This window comes from Saimiri boliviensis, chromosome 12, assembly GCF_048565385.1.
Source record: "Saimiri boliviensis isolate mSaiBol1 chromosome 12, mSaiBol1.pri, whole genome shotgun sequence".
NCBI lineage: Eukaryota > Metazoa > Chordata > Mammalia > Primates > Cebidae > Saimiri > Saimiri boliviensis.
The window spans coordinates 17855290-17882413 of record NC_133460.1 but is presented as its reverse complement, the minus strand read 5'-3'; the positions used below and the strand labels follow the sequence as shown (position 1 = coordinate 17882413).

Sequence of the window (27124 nt, the reverse complement as noted above, 5' to 3'; positions counted from 1 at the left end):
TCAAGATACAAATTAAGATAATCTGTGACAAAACATTTTCAAACTTCTAACTATAAAACTGCATGCATCTTAAGTACTAGAGTTTTTAAAAAATTGGCCAAGGAGACTACAAATGACTAACAGATTTAAAAATATTCAAGTCTTAATAGAAATGCAAATATAAGCTACAAAACACCATTTTTCTCCTATTAGTTTGGCAAAGGTCTAAAAGTTTCCTGGCACAAGTATGGAGAAACAGACATCCTCATCCATTGTTAACAGGAGTATCAAATGCTAGATGACAGTAATGGCCAAATGCCTTTTTACTTAACTTCTAATATGTCTTCTAGACTCACAAATGTCCATAGATATACATAAGGCTGTTCATTGCTTTCTCTTTGGTAGTAACAAAAGACTAGAAACAATCTGCTCACTAGCTACTATTTAAACAAATTATATATCCATAAACTGGAATACTATGTAGCTTCTAAAAGTAATGTACATCAACTAAAGATACATGGCTCAATAAAAATGTAAGATGCAGAAGAGGGCCTATGCTCATTTGCTTAAAAATGCAGGGTGATAAACATAACAATTGTGCTAATTTATGCACAGAATAGTTTAGAAGAGTATACATGAGGGCTGCGCACAATGGCTCACGCCTGTAATCCTAGCACTTTGAGAGGCAGAGGCGGGCAGATCACCTGAGGTCAGGAGTTGGAGACCAGCCTGACCAACATGGAAAAACCCTATCTCTACTAAAAATACAAAATTAGCCAGGTGTGCATGCCTATAATCCCAGCCACTGAGGAGGCTGAGGCAGGAGAATTGCTTGAACCCAGGAGGCGGAGGTTGCAGTGAGCCGAGATTACGCCACTGTACTCCAGCCAGTGCAAAGAGAGCAACAAAACTGCATCTCAAAAAAAAAAAAAAAAAAAAAAAAAAAAAAAGGAATATACATGAAACTGGTAAATAGCTGAAATAGCTGATTCCAGGGAGGAAATGGACAGAGACGGGGTCCTGTCTCCAGGCTGTAGTCTAGTACTGGTCCATAGCCTATTAGGAACTGGGCTGCGCAGCACGAGGTGAGCAGCAGGTCAGAGTGAAGCTTCAGCTGTTCTTACAGCTGCTCCCCAACACTCCCATTTCTGCCTGAGCTCCCCCTCCTGTCAGCTCAGCAGTGGCATTAGATCCTCACAGGGAGCCCAAACCCTATTGTGAACTACACACGTGAGGAATCTAGGTTGCGCACTCTTTATGATAACTGATGGCTGATGACCTGAGGTGGAACAGTTTCATCCTGAAACCATCCCGTTATCTTGGGTCTGTGGAAGAAACTGTTCCACAAAACCAGTCCCTGGTGCCAAAAAATTGGGTACTGCTGCTTTACAAAGTAAAATTTTAAAAAGACATTTTACTGGTTTTTAAAAACTTAATCCAAAAGCAAAAGTAATTTAGATTCAATGCCCATTTTAATGTTTGAATATTATAGTTTCTTTGCTGTGATCAAATGTTTTAAGAATCAATTAGTCAAATGCTATCAATTCAGAACCAAGTCTGACATTTCTGAAATAGTGAAAATTAGAGTATATAAATTTGAAAATGTTTGTCCAGAGTAGTTTCAATGAACATTAAGCAATATGAGCAGAATTTGTGCTACTAAGTTACATAAACCCAAGGACTCTACTTAAAATAGGAAAAAAATCGCTGTAAAGCTTCCTATTTGCTGGAAGAAAAAAAATGAAGTTGGTTATTAAGAGAAATGGATTATACTAAAAGACACAGTAGATGCACCTGCTCATTTTCATAAGTAGCTTTATTTGGTTTTTAGAAAAATATATACAATAATCAGAACCTCAGTTCTTAAATAGTTTTAAATTAAAAGTATACAAGTGAGAGGATATGTATGTTTCCACAGTCAGAACACCAATACTGCTTAAGAAAGTAGTAGACAGGAATTTCTTCAACAAGTTAAGACATTTACAGGAATGGTAAAAACTCTGCAAGAGCAGCTTGTGGCTGGCAAGTCAGCCAGCTCAGAAAACAGCTAGAAGGGGAAGGGGTTTGATCTTTCCCCTTTAGTTTGAATTTGAAAAAGTGATGAAAGATTTACATATTCACCTATCCTAAAGGCTAGAGCTTTGAGTAAAAACATTTGAATGTAGGGCAGAGGCCCTCTACGGCTTATGCTAACAAGCTAACTTGGATCAAACCAAAATTTGCCAGCTCAATTTGGTATTGTTAGATTTGGCTATATTAAGATTACCTGTCAGTCACAGTTCAACTAGTTCAGACATAACAAAACTCAAGGACTTGGGAGTATTTGTTAATGACATTTCTTTTGGATTAGACCCCTGCTCTCTCTCAAACATTCTTCTTAATGAATTCAGTGTTCAGTGTTTGCAAAAGATATTTGAGTTTGACAGCTCTCTGACTTTATATCGTTTTGCTCAAGGAAGCAATAGGAATTGCCTTAGCTTTGTTCCAACTTGGCCCTTTACCCCATACTGTAGTAACCCCAGGCCTACTTCTAGAGAAGGATAGCTCTTCTCTCCACTGGTCCTTTTCAAGAACTGAAGTTTAATCAGTGCACCAGCCAGAGGCCAGTTTGTCATAGGATTTCCTAGGGAGCTTAAATGGAAGTGGATCAGAGAACTGATCAGTAGCCACCTCCTTTCCTCATTGTATGCATTTGCTAAATAAGCAAAGCAATGAGGCATGTATCATGAGCAACATCAGGTTTTGGAGTGTACAAACACCTGTCTGAATGGGAGAGAGAGGTGATAGGCAACAGGCAAATTAGTAGTAGAGCTAGAGGTTCAATTAAGAATGAGAGGAGAGTGATCGGTATTTTGTTCTCTGTTCATCTATTTCCTGCTTAGTTTTCTTGATGCAACTAAAGATCTCCTTAAACAACGCTTTGTATTCTGGAGGTGTTGTGGGGGAAATGAGGGGCTCTGGGTTGACAGAGGCCAGTTCCCAGCCACTGGTGACAGGCTCAGACTGGACGTTCACTCCAGTCATGTCCTTGGCCGGAGCCCGGGAGGTCTGCACAGCCTTGTGTGACAGGGAGTCCTGTTCCTGTTGGCACTTCTTCAGCAGCTCTTCGTACTTCACCTTCAGGGCGCTGTACTGTGTGTCCACTTCGTGCAGAAGAGAGATGCCCCTCTGCTTCACAGCCTTGGCCCTCCTGATGCAGGTCTCCTCGTGGCCCTTCACAATGTCACTCCCTGCCAAGCTGCTTAGGATCGTCTCACTGCTGCTGCGCTTGAGAGGCTTTCTATGTGGTTCCTGCACAGTTAGGAACATCTCTTCCAGCAGGCTCTGGCTGGGCTCTTTGAAAGGAACAAACAGAGAGTCTGGCACCAGCTTCTCAACCCCATTCACAAATGGATGCTCTGACTGCAACATCTGTCGCATCTCTGCCACCTCGGCCTCCAGTTCCAGCGCCCGTGCTCGATAGGCACCTGTGGCTCCCAGCTGCTGCTCCAGTTCATTGTTCTCCTTTAACACCAGCCCATATTCCTCCTCCATAGTCACCCGCTTCTGCCGCTCCAGGCTCAGCTGGGCCTGCAACATTGTCACTGTTTTTTTCAAGTGCTCATTTTCTTCTTCATCAGGGCTAGGCTGACTTTGCAAGGAAGTGATCTTCTCAGCGAACACATGATCATACACAAAGTGTCTAGGGAAAAAAATATTGAAAAAATATATTACACAGGTCCACCAAGAACGAAGCAAGGAAGACTGGTGACTTTTTTCAACTAAATATATTTGAAGAGCTGTGACAGTGACTGATCTTTAGCCACACTGGAGTAGTGGCTAAAATGGAGTTGTGTGAGGCTAATAAATAAGCACATGAAGGCAAACTTAATTTCTGCAACTAATTTTTTTTTTTTAGACAGAGTTTCGCTCTTGTTACCCAGGCTGGAGTGAAATGGCGCGATCTCGGCTCACTGCAACCTCTACCTCCTGGGTTCAGGCAATTCTCCTGCCTCAGCCTCCTGAGTAGCTGGGATTACAGGCACGCGCCACCATGCCCAGCTAATTTTTTGCACCTTTAGTAGAGACGGGGTTTCACCATGTTGACCAGGACAGTCTTGATCTCTTGACCTCGTGATCCACTTGCCTCGGCCTCCCAAAGTGCTGGGATTACAGGCTTGAGCCACCGCGCCCGGCCACGCAACTAATATTTTTTTAATGTTAAAAGTACTAGAGAACATCCATTCCCCAAGAACGGCAGTATGACAATGACCTCACATGGGGAACCTTAAAAAGTACTGGTGCCTGGGCCCCTATCCACAGATTCCAACCTAGTTTGTCTGCTACCTAGCCTGAGGGTTTCTGAAGGCTCTCCGAATGATTCAAAATATGTAATTACGGTTGAATCACTAAAACAAATCACTGTTGCTGTGGTGATTTTTAACCAAGTTCACTGAAATTACCTGGGCAGCTTTTTGCCCTCACCTAGAAACTCTGATTTAGGCCTGAGGGAATGTGTTGGTATCTGCAGTTTGAAAAACTCCAGAGGTGATCTGATATACAGCAGCCGAGGCTGAGTCCCACCAAATGAACCACCTGGTTTCTCCTGCTCAGTCTGAGGCAGCTTGTATGACTATTATTTGTGTTTTTATTTGCTTATCTGCTATTCCCTTAGACTGAAAGATCACAGGGGTAGGAACTCTATTTTGCTCACCATCTCTCAGGTCTGGCATACAGCTTGCCATACAACAGGTGTTCCATAAATACTTCTTAAAGATTCAGACTTGTAACTCAAATTTATAAAGGCAAAAAAACCTCCTGTTCGTTTGAATGTTTGTTTCACCAAAATTTCTATTTTTCTTCACTCTAATGTAAAACACAACTCTCAAATCTATAGTCTATCGGAAGAAAATCATCTTAAACTTATGATTTAACGCATTAAAAGCACTGAAATAAGTGCTCCAAGACTTTCAAAACGAGAATGACTAATATCCAAGAACTCTATAATTTGAATGTTTAAGTGCTTTTGTTCAAACCAGTGGTAGCTTGATAGCTAAGTGATGTTTCTTCAAATGGTATTTTCAATCTACTGGAATTCAGAATGTGTTGACATGAGACAGTCCCTGCTGTAACTCCAGGGTAAGGCAGGCTCTTACTGGCGAAGGTCATATAGCTCCTTCAGACATGCGAAGCTGGGTGCAGCTTTTTCCTGGTCACACTTGCCCTGGCTCCTAATCCCTCGGCCAGATGACTTCAGCTCCTCCACTTGGCTCTGGAGGTGATCAATGTTGGTTTGCAGGCATTCAATCGTTTCAGTCAGGCTGTGAGGAACAGACAGAAGCCACTGCTGCTTGTCATATTCGATCAAGGGCAAAAGCAGTGAGGAGAGATTAGGTACAAGCCACTCACACCGGGCTTTCTTAATTGGAAAGGATGTCTATTTAATCTCCATTCTCCAGAAAGAATTAAATTAAACCTTATCCCATATTGACCCAAACCCACTGCAGCCATGTTCTATTCTAGTTTATACTAAAGAACTTCCCCCAGGCCTTCCTTGAAAGAATCTAGAAAATTTACCTCAGAATCTTTTGCTGTGAGGCCTTGCTGTCAGCAACTAGCTTCTGATTTGTTTCTTCCAGTTCCCTTGCTGTGACGTCTAATTGTTCATAAACCTTTGCATGTTGTTCGTTCATCTGCCGTAGAAGCTCTACCTGCTTGGTCAGATACTGTAAGAGAAGATCAGGGCCACGTGACACAAACAGGTAAGATACCTGCTGTTCCTCAGCTGGGCGTGGTGGCTCACCCTGTAATCCCAGCACTTTGGGAGGCTGAGGCGGGTGGGTCACCTGACCAGCCTGACCAACATGGTGAAACCACATCTCTACTAAAAATATAAAAATTAGCCGGGCGCAGTGGCTCAAGCCTGTAATCCCAGCACTTTGGGAGGCCGAGGCGGGTGGATCACGAGGTCAAGAGATCGAGACCATCCTGGTCAACATGGTGAAACCCCGTCTCTACTAAAGGTGCAAAAAATTAGCTGGGCATGGTGGCGCGTGCCTGTAATCCCAGCTACTCCGGAGGCTGAGGCAGGAGAATTGCCTGAACCCAGGAGGCGGAGGTTGCGGTGAGCCGAGATCGCGCCATTGCACTCCAGCCTGGGTAACAAGAGCGAAACTCCGTCTCAAAAAAAAAAAAAAATATATATATATATAAATTAGCTGGGCATGGTGGCGCATGCCTGTAATTCCAGCTACTTGGGAGGCTGAGGCAGGAGAATTGCTTGAACCTGGGAGGCAGAGGTTGCAATGACCCGAGATTGTGCCATTGCACTCCAGCCTGGGCAACAAGAGCGCAAACTCCATCTCAAAAGAAAAAAAAAAAAGCTACCTGCTATTCCAACACCAATTCTCTATACCAACTATTGTCAGGGTGGAGGCTGGCATACAGTCTCCGTCTCTGGGCCCACTGCCCTGCCAGCACCACCCCAGCCCAGAAGCTCCCTTAGACCCATTTCAGTTTTGTCCAGGCCTTCTCACATCAGCATGATTGATTCAATTATTGGCCACTGGTGGCTGAACTCAATCTCCAGGCCTTCCCTCTATCCAGAGGTTGTGGGGCTGGGACTGATACATCTAACCCCTCTAATCATGTGGTTGGTTCCTCTGGTGACCAGAACTCATTCTACCAGGAAATTCCAAGGGTTATGCCAGGGACAAAGACCAAATACTAATTTTTATTATACCACAATATCACATGTTTATTTTAAGAAAAGAAGAAATTAAACTCCCTGTCTTCATAAGAAATGAGCACAGGCTATCCTTTATATGCTTAGCTCGCCTAATGCTCACCAATACTCCAGTGCATCATGAGGCTAATTTTCCAAAGCATATACCATGCATAAAATATTCAACTGAAAAATCTAAAGTGAGACATAATAACCCCTTAAAAGCATGTGATCGAAATTTAAGCAAGAACATCACATTTAACAGAAATAAAGTCTAACACAGAGGATTTTTACTTGGAAAAAAAGATCAATTTCTCTGAGTGAGGCATTCTGGACAAAAAAAATGAAAAGTATGTTGCTTTGACAAGAAAAGTACTTTAGCTTAATATGCTTCAAAGACCCCGGTTATTTTTAATTTTATGAGAATGCTATCATCTTATTCATGAGAAATTTATCAGAGGATTTATTCTGGTCCTGCTAAGACTGCTTCCTAAATGGCCAAGGATAAAGGAGAATAATCCCAACCTTAATGCTGCAGTGTAAGTCACCTTGATTTCCTCCCCTCCTCAGCTCTACCTGAAGACACTAAAACACAATATATATTCCAAAGAAAATATTCACGGTATTTCCCTGGACAGAACCAGAAAGAGGAGAGAAAAGGTTTGAAGCATTGTTGATGATCAAATTGTAAAAGACTCAGAACTTGACTTTCTTTTTTTTTTGAGACGAAGTTTCGCTCTTGTTACCCATGCTGGAGTGCAATGGCGCGATCTCGGCTCACCGCAACCTCCGCCTCCTGGGTTCAGGCAATTCTCCTGCCTTAGCCTCCTGAGTAGCTGGGATTACAGGCACGTGCCACCATGCCCAGCTAATTTTTGTATTTTTAGTAGAGATGGGGTTTCACCACATTGACCAGGATGGTCTCGATCTCTTGACCTTGTGATCCACCTGTCTCACCTCCTAAAGTGCTGGGTGGCGTGAGCCACCACGCCCGGCCAGAACTTGACTTTAAAAACACTCTTCTTGGCCACACATGGTGGCTCACACCTGTAATCCCAGCACTTTGGGAGGCTGAAATGGGCAGATCACTTAAGGCCAGGAGTTCAAGACCAGCTTGGCCAACATGGCAAAATCCCTTCTCTACTAAAAATACAAAAATTAGGCTGCTGTGGTACATGCCTGTAATCCCAGCAACTCAGGAGGCTGAGGCATGAGAATCTTTTGAACCCGGGAGGTGGAGGTTGCAGTGAACCAAGATTGTGCCACTGCACTACAGCCTGGGCAACACTATAAGACTCTGTCTCAAATAAGACAAAACACCCTCAACACACTCTCTTTGAGGCTTTTTCTACAACTCTACAAGTATTTGCAAGGCTAACACACTTTGAAAGAATGGGCTAAATGGCACTCAACAGGCTGCTATTTAAAGTGCTGAAAAAAGTATGCTGGGCGCAATGGCTCACACCTGTAATCCCAGCACTTTGGGAGGCCAGGGAGGGCAGATCACCTGAGGTTGGGAGTTTGAGACCATCCTGACCAACATGGAGAAACCCCGTCTCTACTAAAAATACAAAATTAGCCAGGCATGGTGGCAGGCACCTGTAATCCCAGCTACTTGGGAAACTGAGGTAGAAGAACTGCTTGCACCTAGGACGTGGAGGTTGCGGTGGGCCAAGATTGTGCTCTTGCACTCCAGCCTGGGCAAAAAGAGTGAAACTCCATGTCAAAAAAAAAAAAAAAAAAAAGCATATATGGCTTTGTTTTCAAATCTACTTACATAACTCAGCAGCAAAGGGTTGAACAAACAATCTCTCTAACTTCATCTTTCTCATCTAGAACTCTTGGGGCCAGAAGTGTTTTTGGAAAATTTAATTTTAGAAAGACAACATGATGCTGATACTTAACATACACCTGACACTTTATAATATCACCTGTGAGGTCTGGGCATCACCGTGTTATCAAGCATTAATATTTCTGCATCAGTAAGTATGAACTAAGACTATAAACAGCCTCACATCAGTTCAGGTAAAGATCTGCTACCAAATGAATCTGCTACAAATTTAAGGAAAAAAAAAAAAACCTTGCTTTATAGAGCTTTTTGAGTTCAGAATTGTTAAGTGGTTGTGAATCTGTTAGTACCTATCACTTAGAACTGGCAGAATTAAATGAGGTGAGCACACAGCACTGTCTGTAAAAGCCTGTGTGTATTCTTCACCACCTCAATTCCTACCAGCTTCTTCTGGTCCTTTGGAAATCAACCACTAATTCTCATGGATGAAGCTTTTCAGAACTAAAGAAGGAGACTCTTAATCCTGCCCTCTGGCTAGCAATGTCATAGTAGGTTGTAGGTTCTTGTCATTGATGGAAATGTGTTCAATCTCTTAGGAACTGATGAGATTCCACCAGAATAGAAAAAAAGGCTTAGAATCACAGGGATATATACATTAATAGCTGCAGAAATTTTTCAAGCTTTTTGATATCAAGTACTCTTTAGGACTCAGAACCTCCTTTAAAAAGGCTAATATATAAACCAGACATTAATTTATTAATATACAAAGGAGCAGTTCCTCCCCAGTGACAACAACATTCACATCCCCCATATAGGACATAGCTGCCCCACAAAGGACATGTGAAAGGCTGATTCATTAATGGGAGTCCTAGAAAACATGGGATTAGAGGAGCCTGATAGGAGGCAGTGGTATAGCAGCTAAGAGCACAGGCTTTGGAGTCAGAACCTGGTTTGAGGGCTTGCTTTGCCGTTTATAACTGGGTGACCTACAGCAAGCACATTTTTCTAAGGTGAGATCTTCTCATCAACTACCTCATAAGGCTGTAAAGATGAATGTGTGTGGGGGAGAGACTGGACTATGTCACCCTAAAGCATGCATCGCTGGCATAAAAGACAAAGGTTCCTGCCTCCTCCCTCTCTACCAAGGATAACAAAGGTTAATGACTGACGACTTTAGACCTTTATGGGCCAGAAGACAGCACCAGAGGAATACACACTAACAAACTTTGCTAAGGGGCCTTCATCACCACTAATTTGCCTTCCCACAAGTTGTGCCCCTAGACAAAGTCCTTCTCCTTTGTCTGGTCACTTCTCTAAAAACTTAGCATTCTTTGTTGAAGATACTACATAAGATGGAATTCAAAACCACTTTGAGAATGACTTATTCCCTGGGTATCTCCCACACATATATATCAAATATACATGTTAATAAACTTGTTTTTCTCTTGTTAATCTTTTGTTACAGGGGGCCTTTCCAACTAAGCACTCATGGAAGCTAAGGAAAAAAATTTTTCCTCCTCAACATATGCAAATATATAATTTACATAAAGGTTAATATATAGAGAGAGCTCAGCATGAGATTTGGCAGATGGTACAATTGCTCAATAAGGAGGAGCTATTGTCATCTTTATTTATGTTAGGCGCCTCGCTTGCGTAAACAGACCACCAAGCAGGCTTTGTGTGCGCAACAAGGTGGTTTTATTTCATGGTTGGGTGCAAGCAGGCCAAGTCCGAGAAAGGAGTCAGGCAAGTGAAGTAGTGAAGGGGACTGGTTACAAAGGTTGGGGCAAATGGTTAAAGGTGATAATCTAATTTAGGGAGGGGAAGGGCATCACGGAATGCATGGTCACAAGGGTAGGGGTATCATAAGGGTGGGAGTTATCAGTTGCAAGCAGAGGGGAGGGTGGGGTAAATTACATAGTTATAGGGGTGGGGGTCTTGAGAAGCCTAATGTCTAGGGGGAGAATTTTCGCAAGGCTGAGCAGAAACAATGGTTGAAGGCTGCAGGGGGAGAGCAATAAGTTGAGGCAGGAACTAGTTGTCTTACTTCTCTTTGTGGCCATCCAGTTACTTCAGTCTTTCTGGCTCCTGGAGACCATCCAGAAGTGTATGTGTGGGTCACCAAGGCTATAATGTCCAAGCGTGGACTCGGAGGCCTGACAATTTAAAGCTACAGTTTTCAGCCGGGCGCGGTGGCTCACGCCTGTAATCCCAGCACTTTGGGAGGCCGAGGCGGGTGGATCACGAGGTCAAGAGATCGAGACCATCCTGGTCAACATGGTGAAACCCGGTCTCTACTAAAAATACAAAAAATTAGCTGGGCATGGTGGTGCGTGCCTGTAATCCCAGCTACTCGGGAGGCTGAGGCAGGAGAATTGCCTGAACCCAGGAGGCGGAGGTTGCGGTGAGCCGAGATCGCGCCATTGCACTCCAGCCTGGGTAACAAGAGCGAAACTCCGTCTCAAAAAAAAAAAAAAAAAAAGCTACAGTTTTCAAACTTTACATGTGCTAAGATTCACTTTAAAGATTTATTATTCAAGGTTAAGAACCTGGGTCCCTTTCCCTCAAAAGGCTGAGACTGGAGTAGAGACAGAATTCTGCATTTTTAGCAACAAACCCAGGTGATACTAGTACAAGCAGTCCACAGGTCACACTTAGAGAAATGCTGAACTTGGGCACAGAAAATCCTGGAAGTCCCTTGCCCTGACCAGTATCTTTTTCTCTTGGATATAGAGACACAGGCATTCACTGGATCAATGACAACTCTTCAGCTTAATGCTCACCATCTCCCTGCCTATGGCTCAGCTTAGATGAGTTATCCACTAAGATTAGTTTACATTTTAACTGTACCACATCAGCATTCTTCATCATAACATTTCACTTTGGTATGTTCTTACAATCATTAATTCCCTGAAATTACTTAACCTCACTTGAGAGATCCTTCCTAACTTTTCAATCCACCCAAATACTGAATTTCTACAGATGGCTAACATCATCCACTGCATTTTAAAGTTTTCTATTGTGGGCCGGTGTGGTGGCTCATGCCTATGATCCCAGCACTTTGGGAGGCAGAGGCAGGCGGATCACTTGAGATCAGGTGTTCAAAACCAGCCTGGCCAACACGGTGAAACCCCATCTCTACTAAATATACATCCATAAAAATATTAGCCAGGGATGACGGCACATGCATGTAATCCCAGCTACTTGGGAGGCTGAAGCAGGAGAATTGCTTGAACCCAAGAGGCAGAGGTTGCGGTGAGCCAAGATCGTGCCATTGTGCTCCAATGTGGGCAACAAGAGCAAAACTCCATCCCAAAACAAACCAAAAAAAAACAAACCAACCAAACAAACAAAAAAATTGGCTTGGCATGGTGGTACACACCTGCAGTCCCAGCTACCTGGGAAACTGAGGCATGAGAATTCCTTGAACCCAGGAGGCAAAGGTTGTAATGAGACAAGATCGTGCCATTTCACTCCAGCGTGGGCAACAGAGTGAGATTCTGTCTAATAAATAAGTAAATAAAAAAGGCTGGGTACGGTGGCTCACACTTGTAATCCCACCACTGTGGGAGGCCGAGGCAGGCAGATCACCTGAGGTTAGGAGTTTGAGACCATCCTGACCAACATGGAGAAACCCTGTTTCTACTAAAAATACAACATGAGCCAGGCGTGGTGGTGCACGCCTGTAATCCCAGCCACTCGAGAGCCTGAAGCAGGAGATTCGCTTGAACCCAGGAGGTAGAGGTTGCAGTGAGCCGAGATTGCACCACTGCACTCCAGTTTGGACAACAAGAGCAAAACTCCATCTCAAAAATAATTAAGTAAATAAAAATAAATAAAACTCTCTACAGGTATTGTGGATAATCTCAAACATATGTACAAGCAGAGAAATGATTTAATGAACCCCCATGTACCTATCAACCAGTTTCAACAATTATCAACATACAGCCAATCTTACTTCTTTTTTTTTTTTTGAGACGGAGTTTCACTCTTGTTACCCAGGCTGGAGTGCAATGGCGCGATCTTGGCTTACCGCAACCTCCGCCTCCTGGGTTCAGGCAATTCTCCTGCCTCAGCCTCCTGAGTAGCTGGGATTACAGGCACGTGCCACCATGCCCAGCTAATGTTTTGTATTTTTAGTAGAGACAGGGTTTCACCATGTTGACCAGGATGGTCTCGATCTCTTGACCTTGTGATCCACCCACCTGGGCCTCCCAAAGTGCTGGGATTACAGGTGTGAGCCACCGCGCCCGGCCTAGCCAATCTTATTTCATCTCTAAGCTTCTATTTTCCTCATCCTCAAATCATTTTAAAGCTAATCCAAGACATCTCAAGTATACATCTTCATACATTTCTAGGACTTTTCATTTTAACTACAATTCCTAAGGGAAAAAAACCTCAATAATTCTTTAACATCTATTATGTTTCAGCATATTTTCCCAATTGTCTCTTAGTGGTTTTTCCAGCTTCATTTGTTAGCTATTGGATTTTTTAAAATTTATTTCACACTTAGGGGAGACATCTTTGACTTAAAGTTTTGGAGTTGCCCCGATGCAAGGTTAAGAGTCTCTCTCCTCTAGAGCCTTACTCTACCATCCCCTATGCTGGGAGAATGCACTTCTCCTGGCTGGCTGCACCTAGGCCAGCAGTTCTTAGTCTACGGTCCACGGATACATTTTAGAGGGTCTGTGAACCTAGATGAATTTAAAGGGTCTGAACAGCTACATCTTCATTTTTGCTAACTTCTAATTGAAATTTGGCATTTCTTTCAATTATTAATAGGGGGGCTAAAATTTAAAGTAGACCATTGGTTTGGACTGAGTCCCTGCCTTACGCCCAACAAACCAAACCAAACCAAAATGGAGTCACTTTTGCTAAAGTTCCATGTCAGCAAGCCAAAACAAAGTTGTTCATCTGACTTCTGAGAAATTAGAAGAGATAATAGCCAAACTCCCAAACGTGCCAGTTTTAGCCAGCATAAGGGAGTTCCCTCTGCTTTAACCTTTACAGATAAATTAACTTTGAAACAATCCACATTTTATTTTCCATTTCTGCTTTCCTCAGCTCTTTTCTGTCTATAAAACCAACTTCCTCTGCACAGCTCATAGAAACCCTCATTCTTTAAGAATGAGGTGTTGCCCAACTTTAGAATCTAAATAAAAGCCAATTAAGATCTTTATACTATATTTGTTGTAATTTTGTCTTTTGACAGAGGAAACAAACCACCAGTAGTATTAGGTGTATTTGTATGCATTACCAATAGAAATCACAGATATTTTCATATTATAGTTGCAGAAATCTTGATTTACTGCTTACTTTCATCACTATTTGAAATCATGGTAGTTTCTAGATCTTGTCATTAAATATGTTAATACATATCTATATATCTCAAATTTACTTTTTTCAATATTTGATAGGTATTTCATAACAGATTTCCTTTGTAATTCAATGAATTTTAAGAGGATCATCAAAGATCTCATTAGATAAAGGGATCCAAGGCACCAAAGAAACCAGTTATCCTTCTGGCCTCATTTCAAATGTAACCTCTTCAGAAGCCTTTTAAAACCACCTTAGGGCTGGTCATGGTGGCTCATATCTGTAATCCCAGCACTTTGGGAGGCCAAAGCAGATGGATCAAAAGGTCAGGAGCTCAAGACAAGCCTGGCCAAGATGGGTGAAATCCTGTCTCTACTTAAAAACCTCAAAAATCAGCCAGGTGTGGTAGCAGGTGTCTGTAATCCCAGCTACTCAGGAGGCTGAGGCAGAAGAACCACTTGAAACCGGGAGGCAGAGGTTGCAGTGAGCCGAGATCACGCTACTGTACTCCAGCCTGGGTGAGAGTGAGACAAACAAAAAAAAAGAAAAAAAAGAAAACCCCCTTGGCTGGGCACTCTGGGAAGCTGAGGTGGGGAGATCACCTGAGGTCAGGAGTTTAAGACCAGCCTAGCCAAGATGGCAAAACCTCATCTCGACTAAAAATACAAAAATTATCCAGGTGAGGTGGTGTGCACCTGTAATCCCAGCTACTCTATTGGAGAGGCTGAGGCAGTAGAATTGTTTGAACCTGGGAGGCAGAAGTTGCAGTGAGCCAAGATCATGCCATTGCACTGGGCAACAGAGACTCTGTCTCAAAAAAAAACAAAACAAAAAAAACCTTAAATCAGGTCTAAAGCAGCACCACTCTTAAGGTACCCTAAATTGACTTCTCTCAAAACAATCTAACAATATTCAACTTGTTTTTGAGACGGAGTCTCGCTCTGCTGCCCAGGCTGGAGTGCAGTGGCATGATCTCAGCCTCCCAAGATTCAAGTGATTCTCCTGCCTCAGCCTCCTGAGCAGCTGGGATTACAGGCTTGCACCACCATCCCTGACTAATTTTTGTATTTTTAGTAGAGACTGGGTTTCACTATGTTGGCTGGTCTGGTCTTGAACACCTGACTTAAGAAGATCCACCTGCCTTGGCCTCCCAAAGTGCTGGGATTATAGGCATGAGCCACCTCACCAGGCGAGTATTGTTGTCTTCTAATAATGGAATGCTTTATCTAGTCTATTCCTCACACACAGTAGGGACAAAAAATACTGGCAAAGTGACAATTGCTAGACTTTTCTTCACAACAGCTTACTGTGCTTGGCATAACTCAGACTGTGATATGCCAAGGGGAATTTAACAGCAAGATTTTGAGAAGAGCTTTGATTATACCCCTCTTGGAAAAACAGCCTATTAGCCACGAATTCTCCCCTCCTTTCTCCATTTATAGATTATTTCTCTATACTTATTCCCATGGCCCCAATCGCCCCTGCTAATCTGAGGGAGAGAGTTACAGTTCCTACCAGCTACTAGATGGGTCCCAAGTTGTTGCTCTATTTTTTTTTTTTTTTTTTTGAGATGGAGTTTTGCTTGTTACCCAGGCTGGAGTGCAATGGCGCGATCTCGGCTCACCGCAACCTCCGCCTCCCGGGTTCAGGCAATTCTCCTGCCTCAGCCTCCTGAGTAGCTGGAATTACAGGCACGTGCCACCATGCCCAGCTAACTTTTTTGGATTTTTTAGTAGAGATGGGGTTTCACCATTTTGACCAGGATGGTCTCGATCTCTTGACCTTGTGATCCACCCGCCTCGGCCTCCCAAAGTGGTGGGATTACAGGCTTGAGCCACCGCGCCCGGCCGCTCTCTTTTAAAGATATGCTCAAGTTACGGTTGTAGCCAACATCTTGGCAAACAGCTCAATATGCAAATAAGTACAAAAAGGCCATTTAAGAAACTATAGAAAGTTCTTGTTTGATATATAAAAACCTGTGATACCTCTGATAACACAATTTAAGAACTTTGATATTTTGGTCTTAGAGGACTTGGCTTTAACAACAATCTGAAGAATGGCAAGGAGCTTGTTTTCACGTGGTAGGAGCTTAATCTTATTATACAAAACCAAAATTAATCAGAAAAGTCCTTCACTTCTCTGGGAATCAGTTATAGGAGACCTACAAAAGAGTATGACAAAAACCAGTCAGCAACTTAAAGAAAAATGATGTGATCTTTAAGCAAGTACTGATGGTAAGGCCAGACATCTAGGTCTACGGAGTCAGAGCTTTAAGGCCTGGTCTTGAACCCCTTACGTTACTATTCATTTTTTTCTGAATCTAGAAGGAAATGGGTTAGCTTCTTTCCTACCTCAAGATACAAACATGCTGCTGACATGCTGTTTTTCTCTTTGATACATGGCATCCAATGAATCTGACTATCACAATAAACAGGAACGGGAGACATCTGAAGCCTAACAGTGGGAGAAAGGGATCATGGGTAGCAGAAATATAGGCAAAAATGTCAACTTATAGCAAGAGTATGAAAGGCAAAATACCTTGGATTTATCTGTCTACTAATTTGCACAGACTGTCACCTCCACTATGAGTACAAGGTTCTTGCTATGCACAAAAGCTACAAAAACAGGCCACCTTTACAATTGAGGCAAACCTTTAAAAAACAAAGGTTAGTAGAATTATATTAATACCTATTTGCAGTTATGGAATCCTAACCTGGAATGCAGAGAAAGACAGAAACAACCCCAAATAAAAAAACACACAGAAATGGAGTGGAAATCTGGCTTGTAAATAGTGTTGGGATTATCCTGAAATGAAGGATTATAGCCTAAATCCTTTGAATTTAGTATCAAAATCAACTTTCACAATAGTAAAGAAATATTTTCTGTTACTTTTGAAAAATCTCTTTCCCTTGATGAAAGTAATGTAACTCCCCTGTAGAAATTTGGTGGGGGGAGGCATGAATATGAAAATAGAAACCACCTATAATCCCACTATTAAAATTGTGGGATTAGATTGTTTTTAAAGTCTGTTTCTTCCAGTAATTCTGGAGGATTTATTTTTTCAGAATTAAGGTTCTTTCATGACTATAGTTAACAATATTTTATGGTATACTTCAAAATGGCTAGAAAAGAGATGGAATATTCCCAACAAAAAATGACAAAAGTTTGAGGTGATGGATACTCAATTACCTAGATTTCATCATTACACATTGCATGCTTGTATCAAAATGTCACATGCACCCCATACATATGTAAAGCTATTATATAGCCATAAACATTTTTTAAAGACTTTTACTACTAAGATTCTTAAAACATTGGTAAATTATGCAATAATTTATACTGTTCAAAATATATATGCTTCCATCATCTCATCCCCTCAGAAAATTCCTGTACCAAAGTAGTACAAGGATTATCACCATTCTGTAATGGAGCAAACAGAACCTGAGGGGTAGGTAATTCACATGTCTAAATTCTCTAGCTATTTGCAAACAAAATTGAAGGCTTAAACCTGGATCTCCTAAAACACACGCTAGAGCTCCTTCTGCCTCCCTTAAAAATCTCTAGGGGTGGAAACCCACAGTTTAGGAGTTACTAGAAGAGCTTTGTAAGCTGTTTCTCCTCTGTTAAAATACTGATTTCAACAAAGTATCAATGACCTACTATGTGTGAAAAACCATCAATAAACACAGCAACAGCCTCATTGTTGCAATAGGAAATAAGGGTAAAGGAGAATAAAGAAAATCAATTAAATATCATATACAGTAGAATATTGATACATGCAGTAAAAGAAGCACAAAATACTTTTTCATTTCCAGAGGGGGCATGAACTCTTGAAAGAAGGGATGCCTTGAAGGCCAGACTATTTTGAGTGCTAGGCACAACTCCTGTGGGGGATAATACAGGTCTTTAAGCGAAAAGTAACCAAAACACAAGGCTAGAGGCTGCTTACATGGTTGTAGGAAAATAAAAATGAATCCAATGGTGTCTGATCTCATTATTCTCCAAAGCAAGAGTTCTCTCCTCTCCTCCCTCCATCCAGAACAGAAAAGTTTGCTCTGTATTCTTAAAAAAAAAGTATCTCAGTTTTTCAAATTAGCACTGAAAAAAAGTAAGACAGGCTACAGGCTTCTCTGAAGCCAGTTTAACCATTATTTTGAATAGTTTGTTTAATCTTTATTTTTATATTAAAAACAATGCCTACCAAAAACACTAATCAATTTTTAGGAGGATTGTTTGAAACTCTCCAATAATCTTTGAAAGAATATTTGTGGTTCTACTTACAAAATACCCTTTGGCAGTGTCCAAGTTGTCTATTTATTTCCATAATAAGTCAGAGTCTTAGGGATTTTGTCCTAGTATTTTCACCAGTTCCCTGCACTACTTTTCATTTACTCAGAAGAGTGTGTTCTCACACCATTTTTTGGACTGTCTCATTTTCAATTTCTCTGTTGGTAGGTTAGGAGATTTTTTGGTTTAACTACATATTTTTCTGAATTAAAAAAAAAATCATGTATTACTTCTGTTTTTTGAAATGGAGTTTCACTCTTTTGCTGAGGCTGGAGTAAAGTGACGCAACCTCGGCTCACTGCAACCTCCACCCTGTGGGTCCAAGGGATTCTCCTGCCTCAGCCTCCTGAGTAGCTGGGATTACAGTCAGGCACCACCACGCCCAGCTACTTTTTCTATTTTCAGTAGAGACGGGGTTTCACCATGTTGGCCAGGCTGGTCTCGAACTCCTGACCTCAGGTGATCCACCCGCCTCGGTCTACCAAAGTACTAGGATTGTAAGCATGAGCCACTGTGCCTGGCCATGTATTACTTTTCTAATCTAATTCCCAATAAACATCCTAAACAGTTAAGTTTAAAACCTGTACAAGTGATTCCATTCATGTGAAGGTCAAAAACAAGCTAAATTTATCTAGGGTGTTGGGGTTAGGATGTGGTTCACTGGGTGGTGACTGGAAGGGCTGATAATGCTCTCAACTCCTTATCTAGGTATAGGTTGCATGGGCATGTTTACTTTATGAAAATTCATCTAACTATACTTCTAGGATTTGTGCCCTTTTCTGTAATGTAGATTTCAATAAAAAGTTTAAGGTAAGGAAAAACATGTTGAAAAGGTTCAAATTCAGGAAGGAGCCCTTATAAAATTTAGGGGGCCTCCTGAAGGTTGCAATAAGAGGAACACATTGTAGGGGCCATCTTTTAGCAAGGAAGTAGGTTCTTTGGTTGCCCAGTGACTTTTATAAGAGCATTGGGCATTCTTTGTTTTAGACTATTAGAGAGACCTCAGAAATCTACATTGTGATCTCTATGTCTGCCCAGGCACAGTTCTGACGAAGCAAGCAGAAAGGACAGTCTGTGGGAGTCCCCTGGCTAATAAGTGGGCTTAGCCAGTACTGCCATCTCATCTCCCCTACTGAGACTTTAAACTTACTTTCAGGAAGCAACTTAGGAAAGAAAAAAGAAAGTCAACTGTAAAGGTGGTGAAGAAATCTAAGATAGTGATTATTCTTAGCCAAAAAAGCAGTTTTGAATAAAGAATAAAATAATGCGGCCGGGCACAGTGGCTCAAGCCTGTAATCCCAGCATTTTGGGAGGCTGAGGCGGGTGGATCACGAGGTCAAGAGATCGAGACCATCTTGGTCAACATGGTGAAATCCCGTCTTTACTAAAAACACAAAAAATTAGCTGGGCATGGTGGCGCGTGTCTGTAATCCCAGCTACTCAGGAGGCTGAGGCAGGAGAACTGCCTGAACCCAGGAGGCGGAGGTTGCGGTGAGCCAAGATCATGCCATTGCATTCCAGCCTGGGTAACAAGAGCAAAACTCCATCTCAAAAAAAAAAAAAGAATAAAATAACACATTATGCAATGCTCAGATCTAGGAACCAGCAGACGACTTATTACAGAAACAAAAGACTCATGAATATGTTTCTCAAAATATTCCAAGATCATGGTCTGAACTGGATTATTTCACTTCCATGATACTTTGCAATATCTTATGGATAGTATTAGATGGCAAAGTGTTATTTGTAGATTTGAAGACTCTCAGATATCTTTGCATACTTGCAGAATATCAATGATCTATCTTAAATGTCTAATTATCCTTGATAGCACAGAAAACAAAGGGAGAAAGATAACTCAGATCATTAACTAATGATTAGACTAATCAATAGACATCATTCTCCCAACTTACAAATATTTACACTTCTTTCATCTACACTTGAAAGATATGCTAAAATAGGTATCAGTCATAATGTTTTATAAATGCTTTAACAGGAAACAACAATACAATGTATTAACTGTTAGCAATAACTGGGCCTCAGACAAACCTCACAGACTACAGATACAATTAGACTGTATCTCTACATAAATACAAAGAGTGATGATTGTTTAGGACTATTTTGAAATCTCCCAATGAGTTGGAAAACACAATCTAAGAAACAAAGCAGGAAAGAGTTCTTTGACCACATCAAACATTTGGCTGGCTTAATAGTTTTGTTTTTAGACTAGAGGCAGGGTCTCACTTTGTTGCCCAGGCTGGTCTCAAACCCTAGCCTCGAGTGGTTCTTCCACTTTAGCGTCACAAAGTCCTGGGATTATAGGCGTGAGCCACCATGCCTAGCCTACTTTAATAGTTTTTAAATGCCTAGTTTTTCTGCATTTTAAGTTTCTGGCAAACTCTACAGTAGGTCGTGTCTTTTTTTTTTTTTTAAGATGGAGTCTTGCTCTGTCGCCCAGGCTGGAGTGTAGATGCACAATCTCAGCCCACTGCAACCTTCAATTCCCAGGTTCAAGTGATTCTCCTGACTCAGCCTCCCAAGTAGCTTGGATTATGGGTGTCTGCCACCATGCCCAGCTAATTAGTGTATTTTTAGTAGAGATGAGGTTACACCACGTTGGCCAGGCTGGTCTCAAACTCCTAACCTCAAGTGATCTGCCTGCCTCAGCCTCCCAAAGTGCTGGGATTACAGGCCTGAACCACCTTACCCAGCCTACAGTAGGCCACTAAATTCAATTTAGTGTAAAACACCTTCTATGTTCTTTTGATATAGAATATGCTAAAAATGGTACCTGGTGACTTCAATATCACTGTAAGCCATACCTCCCTAGAATTATAAAAGTGTATTTCGGCCCAGCATGGTGGCTTACACCTGTAATCCCAGCACTTTGGGAGGCCGAGGCAGGTGGATCACAAGGTCAGGAGTTTGAGATCAGCCTGATCAACATGGTGAATACCCATATCTACTTACAAAAAAAAACAAAACCAAAAAACACTAGCCGGGCACGGTGGCGCATGCCTGTAATCCCAGCTACTCAGGAGCCTGAGGCAGGAGAACTGCTTGAACCCGGGAGGCGGAGGTTGCAGTGAGCCAAGATTGCGCCACTGCACTCCAGCCTGGGCAACAGAGCAAGATTCCACCTCAAAAAGAAAAAAAAAAAAAAAAGCATATTTCAGAAATCCTGCTCAAAGGGAGGGTCTACTGTATACACCTTTTATGTTACTAGGTAAAATTAATGGATATTGAGATTGTAAATTTGCCTTTGTTTTGATGGTAGGTTTATTTGTATTCAAAAGTCGAAAACTATAATGTGATTGCTTCTAAGGAAAGACTGTATAATTCTCTACTTGTTGAATTCCCTGGTTTAGGAAATAATCAAAGCTTTATGAAGTACTCATTATAAAGAACTGCTTCAATGTTCTAGAGTTATTTACATTTTTCTGTGCACAGACACAAGAGTCCTGGGTCTACTGTACCAATTTGAGGGGGAGGAACTTGTAATTTAAGTACAGACCTTTCAGACCCTGTCTGGGGGAGCATGGGTTGGGACATGGAGAAAAGTGTTCTGATGGGGCACTTTCAATCTAGTTAATATCCACAATTATCTTTTTTCCAATCAGGTGGCCTACACATAACTTGAAGGGGACCATTTATAAGATTAGCAGCATGGAAGATCATTTTAATGCCTTAATCTAGCATCTTTCATTTTACTTTGTTAAGCTAGGTAAAGGGTATTATTTTTTTTTATTGAGACAAAGTCTCGCTCCCATCACCCAGAATGGAGTGTAGTAGCATGATCATGGTTCACTGCAGCCTTGACTTCCCAGGTTCAGGTGATTCTCCCACCTGTCGCTCCAGCAGCTGGGACTACAGGTACACACCACCACACCAGCCTAATTTTTGTATTTTTTGGAAGGATGGGGTTTCACCAGGTTGCCCAGGCTGGTCCTCGAATTCCTGAGTTTAACAGTATGTCTTCTTCAGCCTCCTAAAGAGCTGAGATTACAGGTGTAAGCCACCACACTCAGCCAAAAATGTAGGATTTTAATGATAAAATATTCAGCAAAAAAGTAAATTAAGATGGCAGGAAGAAAGCAACATGTAAATACATATATGATTATTTCAAGGCAGCAAAAAATTTAAACACATTATGAAAGTAGGAATTATAATTTTTTTTAACTTGTAATCTAAACCCAAATTTAGGATATGATTTCATAGTAGGTGGGAAGGATATGCCACCAAGGAAGTATAAGTTCCCTCTCTGGTGGGAATTTCAACAGTGTGGGTAGTCTTCTTTCTTAAGCTAGGTGGTGGGTCCGGGGGTATTCACTGTATTGTTCTCTTACACTATTCTGTATATCTTAAAATATTGCATTTTTTAAAAGAAAAAAGCCTGAAAAACTAATTATAATATTCATGGCTTCAGTTGGCCCCACACACTGGCAAACACTGGACCATTTACTTCTAGTACACTTTACCAAGGGTGAAGACAGAAATAACTTTCATCACAGTGATTTATGTGTTGGGAAAGACTAAAGGTAGAAATCAACCTCCCCTCCTCTTTGATGGTTCTTATTCTCAAAAAAGTCTTCCTTAAAAAATTATATGTTATTTCTAATTGCAAATGTTATTTTAGCAGTATGCTATTGGCATAACAGTAACACACCACCAAAGTGTCATAACTTTCCTGCTGAGTGAATTACCTCAATTTCCTGTAACTGCTCCTGATTTGTTGTATACATCTGCTGAAGAGAGTCCTCCAACTCTGTGTTCCGATCCAGTAATGTCTTCCCAAGCTCAGCAGCAAGTTGGAGATCTAGCACAACAAATGAATCTTAGAATATACAAATCCAGTCCTTCAAAAAAGAATATGCAGTTTAAGTCACATCCCAATCGAAGGTGGAGTGGCACAGAAGGAAAACCTGAGTTCTACTTAAAATTCAGTTAAACTGAGTCTTCCAGCAGGTCAAGTATTCTCTTATGTAATCCTACTTGTAAGAAGTGAAAAAAGGTCATCTACTTTATGGAGATTTAGTCATTAGTTCAGGAATGATCATTCAGCAGTGTTACTTCTAAAATCCTATTCGCTAGTAGAATGAACATACTCATATCTTGACAGTCTACTTTTTTAAATGGACCCCCTGAGCCAAAGTATAGGTCGAGCTTTCAAAAATCTTTTTTTTTTTTTTTTTTTTTGAGACGGAGTTTTGCTCTTGTTACCCAGGCTGGAGTGCAATGGCGCTATCTCGGCTCACCGCAACCTCCGCCTCCTGGGTTCAGGCAATTCTCCTGCCTCAGCTTCCCAAGTAGCTGGGATTACAGGCACGCACCACCATGCCCAGCTAATTTTTTGTCTTTTGTATTTTTTTTTAGTAGAGACGGGGTTTCACCATGTTGACCAGGATGGTCTCGATCTCTTGACCTCGTGATCCACCCGCCTCGGCCTCCCAAAGTGCTGGGATTACAGGCTTGAGCCACCGCGCCCGGCTCAAAAATCTTTAAAGTTCCCATGAATCTGGCTGCTGCGAATATAACTGGTAGTTTATTGCCATATATCCTGGACACCTAAGGGGACTAAGTATTATTATATCAAGAAGCGGAAAAATACATCAGCATTAAGAGCACTGCCCCGGGTCCTTCTTTCTTCTTCCCTTTATGTCCTTCTGCAAGATGAGCAACCAGAAAACAGCAATGTGGTTTTTGAGGTAATTGTATGTCAGTAGCTCATACCTCCATTTAGCACAGAACCATATTTTATTTTAAACCTGCTTTTTTCAACTCTATTCTTAGGCATACTGTCCATAAAACAGGATTTGTTTATATTATACTCACTCCCAGAAATGAAAATTTAGTTAACAATACAAGAAAGGACACTAGTTGTAAAATAGGTCATTGAAATACTTCTCTGTACAGTAAATCTTATGGAGCAGTCCTTTGATACAGTGGGAAACGCACTTACTCTGGGCAGGAAGGTTTCAGGCCCAGTTCTATCATTTATCAGAACACTTTCTATTTTTTTTTTTTTTTTTTTTTTTTGAGACGGAGTTTCGCTCTTGTTACCCAGGCTGGAGTGCAATGGCATGATCTCGGCTCACCGCAACCTCCGCCTCCTGGGTTCAGGCAATTCTCCTGCCTCAGCCTCCTGAGTAGCTGGGATTACAGGCACGTGCCAGCATGCCCAGCTAATTTTTTGTATTTTTAGTAGAGACGGTGTTTCACTGTGTTGACCAGGATGGTCTCAATCTCCTGACCTCATGATCCACCCGCCTCAGCCTCCCAAAGTGCTGGGATTACAGGCTTGAGCCACCGCGCCTGGCCAGAACACTTTCAATATGGTGACTTTAGGGGTCCCTATAGTTAGTATTCTGGTTTAGAGAGATGGCTGTCTTACCAAGTTAAGATTGTGACCATCAAATGAAGTAATAAAGGAGTACTTTACAAATTAAGTTGCGATACACACACAAAATACTACTAATATTCATTGACTCACAAATCAATGTTTTTGTCACCAGGTACTATACTATATTAAGCATTAGATACAGAATAGTGAAAAGAATGATGTCCTGCTTTGCTGGTATTTCCATATTAGTGGAGGAAGCCAGATACCAAATGAGCAACTAAACTTACAAACTGTGATAAACACTATTCATGCATGCATGCATATACTCAATAATAGCAGACACTATTCTAGGAACTGGGATGGTGCCCAGGAGCCATAAGGAACTCACATTAAAAAAAAAAAAAATCCCCATCCTCATGAAGCTTATATTCTATTGGGAGAAACAGCATAATAAAACATGATAGCAAGAAGAGGTACAGGAGTGTGGATGTGGGAAGCTGAAATTTAAGAGCATATGACCAAGGCAACATTAGAATCAAGATGTGAAGGAACGAAATCAGTGACCTATGTAAACCCTTCTAGGGAAACAGCACTCCAGGCAGAGGCAAGGCAAGTGCAAAGCCCCTGGGAGGAAGCATGATTAAGCCATTAAGGAGGCCAAGGAGGGTGGAACAGAATCTTTCGGGCTGGGGGAATGAGTCAAACCAGAGGGGCTCCAAGATGGCCAGTTTGATGAGGGCCTAACTAAAGAAGTCAAGAGTTTTGACTTTTACCCCCAACACAAAGGAATCCAGTGGAGGCTTGATAGGATCACTCTGTTTACGATGTAAACACAGTGAATGGGACAAAGGTGGGGGCAGAGTGACAGAAAGATACTGCAATTACTTGGGTGAGAGATGATGATGGCTTGGACCAGGATGGCAGAGATAAAGATGGAGAGAAGGGGCAGAATTCTGACATGTTTTGAAAGTAAAGCTAAAATCTGTTGACCAACATGAAGTCTAAAAGATAAAGGGGGGGGCGGGGAACCTGGATTTGGTGATAATGAACAAAAGGCTTTCTTTTTCTGTCTCTTTATTAGACACGGTCTCACTCTGTTGCCAGGCTGGAGTACAGTGGTGTGATCATGGCTCACCACAGCCTTAGACTCCTGGGCTCAAGTTATCTTCCTGCCTCAGCCTTCCAAGTAGCTGGGACTACAGACACGTACCACCAAACTCAGCTTACTTTCCCACTGATTTATTGTAGAGACAGGGTCTTACAATGCTGCCCAGCATGATCTCAAACTTCTGGCCTCAACAGATCCTCCCACCTCAACCTCCCAAATTGTTGGGATTACAAGCAGAAGCCACTGTGCCAACCCCAGGGCCCAATTTAGAAAGGGAGGTGATAAGGAAGGTCTGGGAAGATCTTTTAGCTGAAGCTTGAAGGATGAAGAACTTGCCATGAATTTGGCATATTCTCCAACCTAACAAGCAACCAGTACAATAGAAGCATGAGGGATCAGATTACATAGGATTTTATAGCCCATGGTAGGTACAGTTTAAATTTTATTCTAAGTATGATGGCAAGTAATCTTAGTTAATGTCATAAAAGTATCACGAAAAAAAATATTTATCATAAAAACAAGGACGCTCACTATATAATGATTTTTAAACTTAATTTTTGGAGGTTGATAAATAAGGCTTAGTGGCTACCCACCACTACTGATAGTAAAACTTAACCTAGAGTAAATGGTAACAACAGCATTGGCTTGTTATCTAGTAATGTCCACAAAAGTGCGTATTAGTATTCTACTTGGGTAGTTTTCACTCTGCAGAAAGCAGCAAAACCTATCACACCCAACTCCAGATTTAAAACATTTTACATCCATTTCAATAAAACAGTATACTGTTGGTAGATGGGTGCTAAAATATACTCTCATGTGATTTCAATATTAACAATATCTATTACTGTCATTACATTAAGACTTTAGAGGCCAGGTACAGTGAGTCATGCCAGCAATCCCAGCACTTTGGGAGGCTGAGGCAAGTGGACTGCTTGAGCTCAGAAGTTCGAGACCAGCCAGGGCAACACGGCGAAATGTCATCTCTACTAAAAATACAGTGAGGCCCTGTTTCAAAAGAAAAAGACTTCTGTTAACAAGTCTATGAAATGACTTGTATTTACAAAACATAGAACTTTTACAAATAGCTCAAAGCATTTAAGAGATGTTAAGTCTTTTTCTTATCCATTTTTGCTTTTTTGGTGTGTGACAAGTCTCACTCTTTTGTCTCTCAGGCTGGAGTGCAGTGGCATGATTTTGGCTCACTCCCGGATTCATGTGATTCTCCTGCCTCAGCCACTCAAGTAGCTGGGATTATAGACACCCACCACCACGCCCGGCTAATTTTTGTATTTTTAGTAGAGATGGGGTTTCACTATGTTGGCCAGGCTTGTCTCGAACTCCTGACCTCAAGTGATCTGTCTGCCACGGCCTCCCAAAGTGTTGGGATTACAGGTGTGAGCCACTGCACCCAACCTACTTGTTTTCTAGAGACATTAGTCTTTATATCTTTAAAGGTATTCAGTCCAGTTTCTCAGATGAGACAACCTGAAGCACAAAGCTATTAACTGACCAGATCGATCTCCAAGGGGAGTCACATATCAAGACAGAAACTCTTAGGTCAACAGGTTCTCACTCTCACCATGATTCTTGTTATTCTCATCTGCA

At 41.7% G+C, this 27124-nt stretch overlaps 1 protein-coding gene across 9 annotated transcripts in view; it reads right to left on the bottom strand.

The window, feature by feature from the left end:
• Positions 1-1777: 1777 nt before the first annotated feature.
• Positions 1778-27124, bottom strand: part of CDR2 (cerebellar degeneration related protein 2) — a 110830-nt gene continuing 85483 nt past the window's right edge. For 8 of the 9 annotated variants that reach the window (XM_074381935.1, XM_074381932.1, XM_074381931.1 and 5 more), the window contains 4 exons: positions 22775-22887; positions 5536-5684; positions 5115-5279; positions 1778-3661 (listed from right to left, as the gene is read on the bottom strand). In XM_074381935.1, the coding sequence (XP_074238036.1) occupies positions 2803-3661; positions 5115-5279; positions 5536-5684; positions 22775-22887 (1286 nt within the window). In that variant the 3' untranslated portion in view covers positions 1778-2802. The remainder of the gene's footprint in view (positions 3662-5114; positions 5280-5535; positions 5685-22774; positions 22888-27124) is intronic. The other variant, XM_074381939.1, reaches the window with a different exon arrangement.